A 15,946-nucleotide genomic window follows, 5' to 3' on the forward strand; every position below is an offset into this window, starting at 1 on the left:
TGTTGCCTGGTATGGAAGGTGCTAGCTATGAAGAGAGGTTGAGTAGGTTAGGTTGTTTTCATTAGAAAAAAGGAGATTGAGGGGGGACCTGATTGAGATTTCCATAATTATGAAGGGTATAGATAGGTTGGATGGAGACGAGCTTTTTCCCAGGGTGAAGGATTCAATAACGAGAGATCACGCTTTAATGGTGAGAGGTGGAAAGTTTAAGGGGGATACACGCGGCAAGTACTTTACACAAAGGTGGTGGGCGTTTGGAACGGAATGCAAGCAGAGGTGGTTGAGGTAGGCACGGTAGATTCATTTAAGATGCATCTGGACAGATGAGTGAGTAGGTGGGGAGGAGAGGGATACAGATGCTTAGGAAGTGGGCGACAAGTTTAGACAGTAGATTTGGATCAGCTCAGGCTTGGAGGGCCGAAGGGCCTGTTCCTGGGCTGTAAATTCTTTTTGTTCTCCTTGGTTCTATTTAATTGGAGCTCTGTGTGCATCCTTTTGTTAGATCACTTGTGCTGACTAGTTTGCTTGAAATTGGCATGACGTTACTAGTGACATTTTAAATTTATACAAGGTGTAGGGCCTGTTCCTGGGCTGTAAATTCTTTTTGTTCTCCTTGGTTCTATTTAATTGGAGCTCTGTGTGCATCCTTTTGTTAGATCACTTGTGCTGACTAGTTTGCTTGAAATTGGCATGACGTTACTAGTGACATTTTAAATTTAAAAATTACAAGGTGTGTGTGTTGCAGAATTCGTTCATTTGCGGCAGCAGTATCTATGGTATTTGCTGTCGTCTGTAATGTTTTCAATTCCATCATAATCATAGTCTGTCAGTGGCAGTTGTGTAATGTTACAAAGAAAATCATCAAACTGTCTGATTCATTTGATTTCTTTGGCATGGGTGCTGGTTTTTCTCCTGCTTCTGTGTGGTCTGTTTGAAGCAGAAGGAAAATTGACCTTCGGAATGTTTGAACAATCTACAATTCATTTGCTTAGACAGAGTTAAAATTGCTTGGTCTGCAATTTTATCTTGATCAGTAGCCTGGAGACTGTTTAACAGCGGTGTCTTTGAATTAGAGGTTATTCCACATTGTGTTTTGGAAGAAATCCAAGTCTGTTTAAAGTTAACAATTAATACTGGAACTCTGTAGCTGTGTATAGCCCTGTTTACTTGTTTTGTTCTTGGGTAGCTCATTTTCTGTAAGGGAATCTTCTATCAGACTTGCCTAAAGCTTGCCTTATTTAAGGGTGCACTGTCTTTTTCTTAGATTCAAGGCTGACAAAATGTTTTAAATGTAGGTTGGTAAATGTCCCTCATGTCCGAGTAAAATTTAAGGTGTCAGATTTTGAAGTTCAGTGCAGGTAAAGGTTGACCAGTACAGACAGACACATGCACAACTTTGACCTGCTGTCACACTGTGCAGATAACTGGTAAAGTCCAAAAAGCCCCTTCACGAGAGTTACTCATCCTAACTGCATAGACTCTCCCATGGGTATGCACCTGAATGACACTAGCATGTAGAATGCTGACAGGTATTTGAAAACACCAATTGACTAGAAGAATCATTTGGCTAATAAATGAGAATGCAGAATGTAAACATTTTGCTGAACATGTGGTACAGTTGACTACTTAGGAGCGAGTAGTGAGATTCATTGCTGTGCCAGTTTTGCCACGATTCTGATGGAAGAATTAGCATTTGTATGAGAGGAATGAATGTGGTGGAGTCTTTGGCACATTCTGTGGCAGGTGGCATGTTGTCACAGATCATGATAAAATTATAAATGAAGGCTATCACTCAACTAATCTTAATTCATCCATCTAGAATGATGTTTGGGTTTCCCATTACAGGTAGTTCTCAGATAATGCGCGTTCCGGCAGTACAATTTACTTATAACGTTACTGAGGAATTACGGAATGGTATTTTCAAGAATGCTTACCTCTGTTCACAATAATGAGATTCCAGCAATGATCGTTTCAAGCACTTCATTCTGTGCTTGTGCCGAGGTCTCCATGCCATTTTGTGCATTCACGGATGTCAGCGCAGGTCTTCATGCCATTCCTATCCATCCAAGTATTTTGCATACATATTCATTTAATTGCTTATTGTTCTTTTCACTCGTATATTATCCAACTTCTTTATATTTTCTACTACTGCTCCTCAGTATTAAATCATCTGTAACCTTAACCAATTTGCAGTGAACGTTTGGAAAAAATGTTATTTATATCAATTCAGAAAATAATTGTGAAGTTGTTTTATTACCATTGGGTTGATGTTTTCCCTATGGTTGAAAAAGCAAGCATTTGAATTTCTTTACATTCTGTATTTTAGCTGATCAGAATGATGCTGATTTCAATATTTCCTACTTGTGTTGTGCAGTGACAAGTGAAATCCAGTGCTTTGATAGAGGAACACGTAGACTCCGAACTGGGTGAAGTTGAAGAATTGTAATCTGAGCCTGCCCACTCCATGCTTTTAAGCATCCCTATTGTACTGCCAACACCGATTCAATTTTGCTTCAATGCCCACCCTCAAACTCATCACCCCATGCTCAAATTACCTGTCACTGAGTCCAATGCTTCTTTCCATCTGCCAATTTGCATTTAACCAGTTACCATCTTGAATTAAAGATATGTTGCATATCTGAAGTTAGTAGGTGAATTTCATATACTTGTACTTGCCTTTTCCAGAAAGCTTAAAAGTGAAATAAGTTTCAATGTAGAGTCCATAGGTTTTCCTTCGTAGAGTGGGCAAATAGATGGTAGATGGCATTAAATTGTGAGAGAGACTCACGATTGGTGTGTTGCCTCCCAGATGCCAGGGTTCTTGATGTCTCTGCTTGTGTTTTTGGGATCCTGGAGGGGGAAGGGGAGCAGCCTCAAGTGGTGGTCCACATTGGCACCAGCGACATAGGTGAAAGAAAGGTGGGGATCTAAGGCAGAAATTCAGGGAGCTAGGGTGGAAGCTTAGAGCTAGAACAAACAGTTGTTATCTTTGGTTTGTTGCCCGTGCCTCGTGCTAGTGAAGTGAGGAACAGGGAGAGTGCGGAGCTAAACACATGGCTGCAGGGATAGTGCAGGAGGGAGGGTTTTGAATTCTTGGATAATTGGAGCTCTTTCTGGGGAAGGTGGAACCTCTACAAATGGAATGGTCTTCACCTGAACCAGAGGGGTACCAATATCCTTGGGAAATTTGCTAATGCTCTTCGGGGGATGGGGGGGGTTTCAACTAATGCAGCAGGGGGATGGGAACCTGAATTGTCTTTCCACTGTACAGCAGATTCAGGACAGTGAGGTCAGTGATAGGTTTACATGGTCACAAGAGGGCACCGGCAATCAGGATGTTGGTTTGAAATGTGTGTACTTCAATACCAGGAGCATCCGAAATAAGGTGGGTGAACTTGCAGCATGGTTTAGTACCTGGGATTTCGATATTGCGGCCATTTCAGAGACATGTCTAAAGGAGGAACAGGAATGGTTGTTGCAGATTCCGGGATTTAGATGTTTCAGCAAGAACAGAGAAGATGGTATAAGAGGCAGGGTGTGGCATTGTTACTCAAGGGTAGTATTTCAGCAGCTAAGATAACATTTCAGGACTCATCCACTCAGGTAGTTTGGGCTGAAGTTAGAAACAGGAAAGCAGAGGTCACCTTTTTGGGAGTTTTCTATAGGCTTCAGAATTGTTTCAGGGATGTAGATGAAAGGACAGCAAAGATGATTCCCGATAGGAGCGAACGTAACATGGTAGTTGTTATGGGGGAACGTTAACTTATCCCAATATTGACTGGCAGTACTATAGTTTAAGTAGTTTAGATGGGTCAGTTTTTTTTTCAATGTGTGCAGGAGGGTTTTCTGAGTTTATTTAGTTTGCATGAGGGTTTTCTACAGTATGTCGACAGGCCAACAAGGGGCAATGCCACATTGGATTTGGTACTGGGGAATGAACCCGGCCTGGTGTTAGATTTGGAAGTAGGTGAGCACTTTGGCAATAATAACCATAATTCGTTTAAGTTTACAATAGCATTGGGCAGGGACAAGCAGGGATTACACCTTCTACTGGAAAAGGAAGACTATAACAGCATTTATATCTGGTTTTGCTATCCAGAGTAGGATGTTGAATGCACTGCCTAAACTCCACAATTGTACAATGAAAGGCTCATGACACTTCAGCCGTACTTAATATTGTCAATGTCAGTGGCATTTATGCCTTGACCCTTGATACAAAATGTTCTGTTCTGACCTTGATGAATTCGTTATTGCTTGCCCAAAAAGAAGAACTGTTCATCCTTCTGGGGGACTTCAGTGTCAGGGTTGATCATGGACCTGATGTCTAGAGAGGCATCATTTGGTTGGGGAGGGGACAAAGGGGACATAGTGTACTCAGCAAGGCTCATTTTAACACAAGCACCTCATCTATGCGAAAGGACAAATATAAAACCAAATGGAAGTATCATAGATCAAAGCATTGGCACGCCCTGAGTTATGTCATTGTTCGAGTCAAAGACCTAGGCATGTCTGTATCATTGATCCATGTGGGATAGATCATCACCATGTTCAGTCAAAGCACCAAGATGCAAAAGTTCAAGAGATCAGAATGGAAACAGATCATTTGTCCCAACAAGTCCACACCAACCCTCCAAACAATAACCCACCCGGACCCATTCCCCACCCTATATTTACTCCTAACTAATGCACCCAACGCTGTGCAATTTGGCATGACCAATTAACCTGGTCATTGTCACAACAGCAGCCAACCAAAGAGAGAAATTCTTGTTGCAGCATCTAGAAAATCTTCACACTTTGTGTGGCTCGGTGGCTCAGTGGTTAGCACTTCTGCCTCTCAGCGCCAGGGACCCGGGTTCGATTCCTGCCTCGGGCGACTGTCCATGTGGAGTTTGCACATTCTCCCCGTGTCTGCGTGGGTTTCCTCCAGGTGCTCCGGTTTCCTCCCACAATCCAAAGATGTGCAGGTCAGGTGAATTGGCCATGCTAAATTGCTGTAGTGTTAGATGCATGAGTCAGGGGTAAATATGGGGAATGGGTCTGGATGGGTTACTCTGTGGAGGGTTGGTATGGACTTGTTGGGCCGAAGGGCCTGTTTCCATACTATAGGGAATCTAATCTAATCTAAATTTGGTTTCATAATTGTGGGATCAAATAAAATCAGTTGCAATAGACTCGTATGCTTGTAACATTTGGTTTAAGTATTGTCATCATCAGATTGGACTTGTATGACCTCTTGGAACAAATTAGAGCAGCCTTCATTATTTGGCAGAAGAACCCAAGGTTTCAAGTTAAGAAGTCAGCATTTCAATAGGTCAAGAGTGTGGTGCTGGAAAAGCACAGCAGGTCAGGCAGCATCCGAGGAGCAGGAGAAACAATGCTTTGGACATAAGCCTTTCATCAGAAATGAGGCTTGTGAGCCAAGGGGGCACATGACTCCTCACAAGCCTCATTCCTGATAGAGGGCTGATGCCCGAAACGTCAACTCTCCTGCCCTCGGATGCTGCTTGACCTACATGCTTTTCGAGCACCACACTCTCGACTCTGATCTCCAGCATCTCCAGGCCTCACTTTCTCCCATTTCAATAGCTCAAGGCTGACAACCAAAGTTCTACCTGGAGAGAAATACAGCAATATGCTGACCTCTGTGACCTATGAAGTATTATTGAAGCCATTGGACATCTACAGACAAAAGTCGAATGAACAAATTCCCTTTCACTCATATGGTGGTGTCTCACTTCTTAAGGATGACTGTGCCAACCATGAATCCATGGTGGCAGCTGATGTTCTCCAGTTAACCTTAGTAACCTGTAGTTAAATCCATTGATGGGAGAATTGCAACAAACGGTCAATTAAATGGAAAACTTCAAAGCCTGTGGCCTCACTGGTATACCAGCTGAGGTCAGTAGTAGATTTGCCAACTTTAAGGGCGTTTAAATGGTCATTGGATAAATATATGGATGAAAATCGAATAGTGGAGGTCAGATGGGCTTCAGATTGGTTTCACAGGTCAGCACGACATTGAGGGCTGAAGGGCCTGTACGGCGCTGTTATGTTCTATGTCTTCAAAACTGCTGCACTTTTGTTCACTTCAGGATTCTATACACTCATCTTATGGATGTGGAGTCAAAAAAGCTCTCACACACACACCCCTGCTGCCCTCAAAGCACCACCATCAACTTGAGGATATGACAGTTTTAACTATCCTCAAGAAGAGAGGCTATTAAGATATTTGCTTCTGAACTATAGCAGTGAAACTCCTGACATGCATTGTACAGAAGTGCTTGCGGAAACTCTTCCAGAGACATCATGTACCTTTAAACCTTCCAAAGGAACTCGTGACATGGTCTTGCAAATGTCAAGACAGCACCAGAAACTCTTCATTGCTTTCATCAACCTGATTAAAGCATTTATTTTAATAAACTGAAAAGTTCTGTGGATTGTTTTCCAACATTTTAGGTATCCAAGAAACTTGATCTGTGTCTTGCAATTGCTTCATTATATAACTGCAGCTATCTTGAATGGGAGATATAAAACACACACCTTCAAAATTGGAACCGCAATCAAACAAGTCTATGTGAAACCCGCCACCCCATGCTGTTTACAAATGACCTGAAATTGGTTTTCATCTTACCAAAGATCAATGCCTAGCCAGCGATGCCCACATTCTGTGAAAAACAAATAAAGCGTTTGCCTTCTGATGAGGGCAGTGAAAAGTTTGTTTTGCATGCAGTGGAGGCAGAACATAATATACAAGGGCATACAGATCATAGGGTGCTTAGACAGAACAAGGTATGCAAGGGTACATTATTTTAATTTCGAGAGGTTAATTCAGCAGTCTAATAGCAGAGAAGAATCTGTTCTTGAACCTGTTAGTGTGTGTGTTTACGCTTCTGCAGAGTTTGCCTGACGGAAGATGTTGGAATAAGAAGTGTAGATGGAGTCCATGGATGGGAGGTTGGCTTGCATGATGGTATAGACTGTTCACAACTTTCTATAGTCTCTTTATGGTGCTGGGCAGAGCAGTTTCTGTACGAAGCAGTGATGCAGCCAGATAGAATACTTCTATGCATCCGTAAACGTTGGTGAGGGTCCTTATGGACCGCTGAATTTCCTTAGCTTCCTGGGGAAGAAAAGGCGTTGTTGTGTTGCCTTGATGTTGCATCTACATGGGAGGACCAGGACAGATTTGTGTAAGTAATAAATACCACCTGGATGGAAAACCCTTTAACCTCGTCGTCTCCATGCCAAAACTGACCACCTTAGACAAAACTGACCTCCAGTATATACAGCTGATTGTAGTGTTTTTGCTCTTAAGCTACTTTTGTCTTTCTTTCAAGTCTGTGTACAAGAGACTTGCTCTGAGCTTAATTTAAATGTTGCTAAAGTGCAGATCAGCTGATGCCTGATCAGCTGATTATTCCATTTCCCACGTGTTGATGGAGAGATTAGAATATGTTTCGCATATCCCACATCTCAGCCGCTCTCTGTCTCGAAACAACACAAGGTGATCCAACACCAGATCAGCTCAGCCTGCCCCATATTACAGGACTGAGTGTTTGCCAGCAAAGTCTTGTTAAGGCAACAGAAATCCTAGTGCAGGGAACAGTTGTCATTACTACAGTCCTGTACTGCTGAGACTTGAGTCATCAGTGACTTAACAGCACTCTATAAATTCTATCTGCAATGCCACTGTCACCTTCTCTGGATTCAATGCATTGAACAAAGTTCAGTGTTCCTTTTCAAGCCAACTCCATAAGAATTCATACAAAAAGTCTTACAAAATCAACTATGATGGATTGAATACTGTCTGGATAACCAAAACACTCAAATTGCCAACATTTCAGGGAATGATCACAAAAGCACTTTGAAGACATGCTGAAGCATGGCAGTAGTGATATTAATGACTTGGCGGAGCTTGCTGTCAATTGTTCAATTATTCCCCTGAGTTGAAGTGTCAGTAACAAGGGGCATAATTTTAGGGTGAAAGGCAGGATGCTTAAGGGGATTTGAGGAAAAGATTGTTCATAGAATGTGGTGAATGCATTGCCTGGGAGGTCACAGCCTTTTAAAAAGTATGTGGGCAACCATTTGAACTGTCATAACATCAAGGGTATGGACCTAGTGCTGGAAAATGGACTAGTATAGATTTAGATTAGTTTTTTGACGCTACAGACTCAGTAGACTGTAGTGCCTCGCTGTACTGTATGATTCTATGATATTGAGCCAATTGTTGCTGAAAATTTTCTTTTTCCCTTGATAGAGTTTTAATGCTTGTGGCAGGTCATTGGAGCTGAAGAGGCATCGGCTGAGAGAGTTATGTGGATGTGACCTCGAATGCACTACCTGATTGGGTAGTGGGTAAAAAGTTCACTAAGATATTCTTAAAAGGGGATGCTGTAGAACTGTGGATAAAGAACAATGGAGTGAGTCTAATAGAAGAGGTTTTTCACAGACCAGCAGAGAGACGGTGGTCTCCTCCTGCACTGCACCAATCTATAATTCCACCATTTGGTTCAATCCAAAGAAAGTGCTAGCTAGATTTCCCCTCATTTGTGTACTGGAGTGATCTGGTGAGGTAACGTTTTGTCAGGCTTCGTCTTGATGTTTGCACCACAGAGAGAGGACATTTCGCACATTGTTTCTGTATAATCTTTTGAATGGAGTGATTCAATCTCATTCTGTTGGTTTATAACTGAGGATCTCTTGAAAACAGCATGCTAGATCTAGAGAAACTGTGTGAAAGTCTCTCTCTGTCTTGTGGAGAATTTTAAGTACACTAGGATTACAAATGTGAAGCAGCAGTGCGTAAAATAATCAAAATCTTTGGCCAAATTGTAGTATTCTCCTAATTTGCCCTTGGTTTTTTTTTCTTCAGTGTGTAGCAGACTGCGTTTTGTATTATTATTTGACAAAGAAAAATGAGAACTACAAGAATCTTGTGAGGAGGAACTACGGCCGGCGCAGAGGAAGGAATACGGTAAGAAATGCTAGAATAATGACATAAAACGACTGAGCATGAGTTGGGCAAAAGACACCCTTTGCAACTGGATCAGTGGATTGGGAACATTTTATAACATAATGTTAGTTTGAATGTCCGAGTTACCATGACACCCAGTGAATATGAGGAAGAGCAGAGTTACAGGTAGCTGTTTAAAGAGTTGACCACAACATGTTGGGTTGATAAGTTGAAACTTTTTAATTGTTTTTATTCTTTACAATTTAGACTAAATCTTAAGCCATCTTTTATCTTGCAGTCAATAAGCATTTGCAGCATCATTCCCATTGCTCTTAATAGAACTTAGTCATAATGTTGCTGTATATGTGGGCTTTGTAAAAAGTGAGTGCTAATATCTTTTGATGGTAAATAGTTGAGCTATAGGGATAGGGTGGTTAAAAGGTGCTGAAGCATTCGATCAGTCGTGATCGTATTGAATAGTGGGGCAGGCTTGACGGGCTGCATGTCTTATGTCTGTACCAGTGTTCCTCAAAGAACAGGACAGGAATGGGCTCTTTGGCCCACGATGTTATGCTGAAAATGATGACAAATTAAACTAATCCCTTCTGCCTGTCCTTGAGCCATATCCCTCCATTTGTGGCATATTGATGTGCTTATCTAAAAGCTCTTTAAATGCCCCTATCGTATCTGCCTTCTCCACTACCCTTGGCAGTACATTTCAGATACCTGCCACTGTGTTTAAAAAAAAGAATTGCCCCTCCCATCCCCTTTGAATTTTCTCCCTCTCACCTAGTATTAGACCTTTGAACTATGGGAAAAAGTTTCAGACTGTCAACCCCTATCTATGCATCTCATAATTTTATAGACTTCTACGAAGTCTTCCCTCAGCCTCTGCCCCTTCAGAGAAAGCAACCCTAGTTTTCATAGCTTCTCCTTATAGTTCATGCCCTCTAATCCAGGCAGTATCCTGGTAAATCTCTTCTATATCCAGATGTATATTGGCCAGAGTCTCTGTCACTAGCTTATTGAGGTAGAACAAGCTGGCAGTGACTTGTACATTGCTAGCTAACAAGTCATAGTCCACTGAGTGGTACTTATATTTGCTAAACAATGAGTAACAACTAAAAGGAGGTCTCCTACTTCGGAAATTGGAGGAAGTGGTGCCATGGCATTGTCACTGAACTAATAAGTGGGGAGTTCCAGCTTGGCAAGCAGTAAATTGATATGAAAAGTAAGGGAATCTGCTCCAATCTAACCTTTGTGTGACTCCAGATCCCACCGCAATTTGGTTGACTCTTAACTGCACCTGCTTAATGAGGGATGAGCAGTAAAGATTGACCCACCCTGCGAGGCTCACATCCCATGAGCAAATATAAAAAAAGGTTCCTGTGCTAGCTTCAGCGGTGCAGTGCTTGGAGCAATAGATTAAAGGAAGATGTTTTAATGTTGTTAAAGAGTACTCACCATAAAGATTTGTGAGGGTTTTGAAAAGGGGAAAGAATGATCAAGACATTAATATAGGGAAGGAAGTAAGATACAAGACTAACCTTGAGGTGTTTTTAAAAAAGTTATAGTTCTTTGCATTAGAAAAAGGAAAAGATGAGTGAAAATAGCCATTGATATTTTGGAGTTGAAAAGTGTGGTGCTGGAAAAGCGCAGCAGGCCAGGCAGCATCAGAGGAGCAGGAGAATCGACGTTTCGGGCATAAGCCCTTCTTCAGGAATCTTGGAGGCAATGACAGGAGAAATTGGAAAATTAATTAAGAAAATTTCAGAAATGACAAATTTCTTATATTTGCCTCCTTGTAGAAAGAGAAAGATGATTTTGGAAATTGTGGGGAACCAAAGGTTTAATGAGAGTGATGAACATAAAATCAAAATCAGTGTTGAAATGTACTGGAGAGGTTTGGGAAATTGATAATGGACAAATACCCTGCACCCAGGGTTTTTTTTTAAAGTGATGGCTGCAAATAGTGAGTGATTTGGGTTTGATCTGCTAAAATTCCCAAGATTAAAGAAAAGTGCCAGTAGATTGGAAACAAATGTAACTCCATGATTTTTTTTAAAAAGCGTGGGAAAGAGAAAATGAAAAGTCACTGGACTCAAGACATTAACTCCACCTTTTTCCCCACAGATGCTGCCACACCTGAGTTTCTCCAGAAATTTCTGTTTTGTTATCAGATCTCCAGCATTCACATATTGTATATTATTGAATATTGATCAGTTAATCTGACAATGTGGGCGGCATGGTGGCACAGTGTGGGCGGCACAGTGGTTAGCACTGCTGCTTCACAGTGCCAGAGATCCGGGTTCACTTCCCACCTCAGGCAACTATCTGTGTGGAGTTTGCACATTCTCCCCGTGTCTGCGTGGGTTTCCTCCGGGTGCTCCGGTTTCCTCCCACAGTCCAAAGATGTGCGGGTTAGGTGAATTGGCCATGCTAAATTGCCCGTAGTGTTAGGTGAAGGGGTAAATGTAGGGGAATGGGTCTGGGTCGGTGTGGACTTGTTGGGCTGAAGGGCCTGTTTCCACGCTGTAAGTAATCTTTACAAAAAAAGAAAAATCAGTAAAATGGAAATTGTGGGATCTGCTATCTAAAAAGTTGTAAGAGGCAATTAGAAAATAACTATGATTATGCGGAGTAAGCATGGTTATGGAAGAGAAATCATTATTGACAAATCTGTTGAGAATTTTTTGAAGATGTTTCTAGCAGGGATGAATTGCAAGAAACAAGTGAATGTGGTGTTGTGTAGTGTCTTCAGGGATTGAAGAAATCAGGCATGTATTCTTTCAAGTTTAGAAAAATGAGAGGTGACCTCATGAAACTTGGAAACTTCTCCTGGCTAGTGAGTCTAGAACCGAGGCGCACAATCCCAGAATAAGAACTAGACCATTTAAGACTGAGATGAGGAGGAATTTCTTAACTCGGAGCGTGGTGAGTCTTTGGAATTCTTCACCCAGAGAGTTAAGGAAGATATGATGTTGAGTATATTCAAGACAGAAAACAGTAAGTTTCTGGAGACTAATGACACTGAGGATTATTTAAATAGCATGGGAAAGTGATTTTGAGCTAGATGATTAGCTACTTTGTAATTGAATCAAATTTAATTTAGCTCAACAAGCTGAAAAGCCGACAGGTTGTTTTGGTATAATGCACTTCTTGTCACCGCAAATTGGCTATAATGCGGTTGACACATCATGGGTGCTGTTTGGATAATGAAAACTTTCTACTGAATGGGTATAGCAATTTTCTATAGTGACTTTTCATAGCATGATTTACTATAGTGCGATGCTGCACAGGAATGCAACTGTCGTGTTATCCCAGAATGCCCTGTATGCCAATTTGGATTTAAGAAGACCATGGACTAGGTGTCCCACAGCATGTTGCTGCACTTGATTAGGGTTTATGGGATGAGGATAATGTATTACCATGGATTAGAATTGATTAACAGACAGGAAACAGGCTAAGAATACAGGGGTCATTTTCAGGGTGGGCAGACTTTTTGAGTTTTGTATAAGAAAGGTGATAAGAGGCCGACTCCAACAAAAGACAAAATTGTAACCAAAGGTTATGGGGATATGATAAGACAGCAGAGTTGATGATTGTTGCATTGTCAAACAAGATCAGTGATTCTTATGATGCACAATTATCCTTATTTATGTTGTAATATTTTGTTCTTTAATTTTTGCTTTGTGCAGCATTACACATAGTGTTGTTGCTTGTGATGGGTTAAAGGGATATGAGGCTACATTACACACTGAAGAGGAACAAGATCAATCTGGGTCAAGAACCCAATGCAGTTGGATCCTGTAACTTTTTTTTTAAAGACTGATTTGCTTTCTCTGCTGTCAGCTTGGCTCAGGTAAAGCCTTGTTGCAGTGAGGGAGAAAAATGCAGCTCAGCTGGAGGTTGTGTTAATGTTTGTAATGGATGTGAATGTGAAGTATGTTGGAAAGTAGCAGTTGGATTAGTGTCTGGTAACGATGCCTGAGAAGAGTTTTTGTTTTGGTGTTCACTGGGGTTTCTTATCGAATATCCTTGTAGTATTCCATTGTAAATTCATTCATGTGAAAAGATCAAGATTCTACTTTGCAGAACAGTTAGATCGATAGACACCTTTACAAAGCAGTGTTCACTGGAGATAGTCCTTTGTAGTTCATTTTAGATCAGATTAGATTAGATTCCCTACAGTGTGGAAACAGGCCCTTCGGCCCAACAAGTCCACACCGACCCTCCGAAGAATAACCCACCCAGACCCATTTCCCCTCTGATTAGTGCACCTAACACTATGGGCAATTTAGCATGACCAATTCACCTGACTTGCACATCTTAGGACCCTGGGAGGAAACCAGAGCACCCGGAGAAAACCCACGCAGACACAGGGAGAATGTGCAACCTCCACACAGACAGTTGCCAGAGCCTGGAATCGAACCTGGGACTCTGGTGCTGTGAGGCAGCCATGCTAGCCACTGAGCCACCATGCCGCCCCATGCCATAAGACAATCTGAAGATGAATTTTTGTCAAAACTTCACATTTTCTTGATTTGTTTTAAAGTCTGACATTCAGTAAATAAAATGTTTTTAGTATTAAATAAGTGAAACTCAGGAATGTTTGGAACTGAAATCCAATTGGCACTTGAATGATCCATTGGAAAGGTCAGCCATAATTTCCTTGAATGCTGGAACAGATTTGCAAGGCCAATTATGCTGCTGTTCTGCATGCTGTACTTTTCATAGACAACCAGTTTAATGACAGCTATTAGAAATCTTTATTGTGAGATATTAAACCGGATGATTTATTTTTGATGTTCTGAGTTTTGAAGTCGGTGGAGTTAGCAATCACATCAGACCATTTGATCGAAATAAATCTGTTCAGTATTTGCCATGTCCTTTGTGTGTGAAAATGGTTCTAATCACATTGTCTGCCCAACTGTTCCTTTGTTCTTATGCCTACTCTTGGTCACGATATGGAGGTGCTGGTGTTTGACTGTGGTGGACAAAGTCAGAAGTCAGATGGCACTGGGTTATAATCCAACAGGTTGATTTGAAACCACAAGCTTTCGGTGCATAGCCCCTTCATCAGGGGAAGTGGGAGACAAGAGAACGCAGACACAGAATTTGTGGGCAGAGAGATCAAAAGATCATACCAATGGTGTAAGTGGCTTGATCACTGGCATTGGATACAAATTTGACAGTCTCATATCCTGTGTAGAGATATGTATTGATACGCGAAGAGTTCCTACCTGATTTTGTGCTGGAAGGTGATAAAGATATATGCATGAAATTATTCAGCACTGCTCAGCCAGGAAGAAGGATCAAAAACAGAAATTGCTGGAGAATCGCAGCAAGTCTGGCAGCATCTGTGCAGAGTTCCTGTTTCAGTGACCCTTTGTAGCCAATCAGTTATCCAGATAAGGCAGGTAAAAAGACAAAACCACCAGAAAACCTGACTGAACTGAACTGAGAGGGGGATTTGGATGCTGTCTTCAGCCAGAGCATTGCATTATCATGAATAGGGCGCCTGCTGCTGTTTGCGTTGTTGATTTCTGCTAGGAAATGTGTGAGAATGTTGAGACGATATGACTAAAGTATAGTGGTTTTGGTTCATGAATAACCTAGTGACACAAGCATGTAGAATGGCCCCAAGTGGGCAGTTGCACATCTTTGGAACTGTATACCATCAGGATGGAGGGAAAGTAAGAAAAATGTAAAAGAATCTACTGAAGTGATAGTTAATTTATTGTTCAGGACAGGCACTGTTCACTGGGTTGTGGGTTTTTTCCATAGATCAGAGAATGTGATTTAATGTAGATACAGTGGTCTTTGTGTTGCTTATTTAATTTCTTAGTTTGATGATTTTGGGAACTAAACCAACTCTGTTAGGCTAGTTTCAGAGTGGTTAATAGTGCATTGCTTGAGGTTTTAGCTGCAAACTGATGTGAAATTACGTTCAGATGAGTTTATAAAAAAAGGTTTCATTTGGCCCATTTGGCAATTACTTCTGAGAAAAATTTGAACATTATGCTAGAACAGAGTCAGAATCGGTTTGATGTCAGTGTAGATAATATGAATGGACAGGCCAATGTACTGGAGGTGGTGCTGTTGGCAGTTTTCCCAAAAAGATCAAGATTTGGATTGTTGCCTGCCTGTGATTTCCTCCCCCTCTATTCTGTCATGGCAGTGGTATAGCCCAGTGATCCGCTCAATCTACTTGATATGCTGCTGTAAGGACCAATGATGCAGGACTCTGTGGATTACCTTATCTGACCCTGCAGATTAGAGTGTGTTTGCAAGATAGAAATGTTCCTCAGGCTAGCTTGTGCTGCGGGGGTGATACAGTTTCCTGGAATATGTACAATGATAGGTCAGACAGCTGGTCTAAGGAGCTCAGTGACGCTGCTGCCTTTCTCTAGACTGAAACTTACAGTAGTGTGGAAAGGATAGGCATCAGCCTGGCACCCAATTACTGAGTTGGGTGGACACTACAGAGTTTTCTGTTAGCAGATGAAGATTCAGGTACGTTACTGGACTGGATTTTGTTAGGGTGCTGGCAGCTCAAATTACCCCTGTGCTGAAAGGTTGTCTGCTTCAAGCGAGTTATTGCATTAGTTCAACCTTAAGCTGTTTTTAACTGGAGTGGATATTGTCTTAGCTGAAAATGTGTTGCTGGAAAAGCGCAGCAGGTCAGGCAGCATCCAAGGAGCAGGAGAATCGACGTTTTGGGCATGAGCTCTTCTTCAGGAATGAGGAGAGTGTGCCATGCAGGCTAAGATAAAAAGTAGGGAGGAGGGACTTGAGGGAAGGGCGTTGGAAATGCGATAGGTGGAAGGAGGTTAAGGTGAGGGTGATAGGCCGGAGTGGGGGCGGGGGCGGAGAGGTCAGGAAGAAGATTGCAGGTTAGGAAGGTGGTGCTGAGTTCGAGGGTTGGGACCGAGACAAGGTGGGGGGAGGGGAAATTAGGAAACTGGAGAAATCTGAGTTCATCCCTTG

The 15,946-nt window shown here is 41.8% G+C and overlaps 1 protein-coding gene across 1 annotated transcript in view; it reads left to right on the plus strand.

Annotated features, from left to right (window-relative positions):
- The window catches only part of ncor1 (nuclear receptor corepressor 1), a 413,945-nt gene that overhangs the window by 171,802 nt on the left and 226,197 nt on the right, over nucleotides 1-15,946 (plus strand). Inside the window, exon 13 of the mRNA XM_043713232.1 lies at nucleotides 8,828-8,977. Within this exon, the coding sequence (XP_043569167.1) occupies nucleotides 8,828-8,977 (150 nt within the window). The remainder of the gene's footprint in view (nucleotides 1-8,827; nucleotides 8,978-15,946) is intronic.

Source organism: Chiloscyllium plagiosum, chromosome 23 (genome assembly GCF_004010195.1).
Source record: "Chiloscyllium plagiosum isolate BGI_BamShark_2017 chromosome 23, ASM401019v2, whole genome shotgun sequence".
NCBI classification, from domain to species: Eukaryota; Metazoa; Chordata; class Chondrichthyes; order Orectolobiformes; family Hemiscylliidae; genus Chiloscyllium; species Chiloscyllium plagiosum.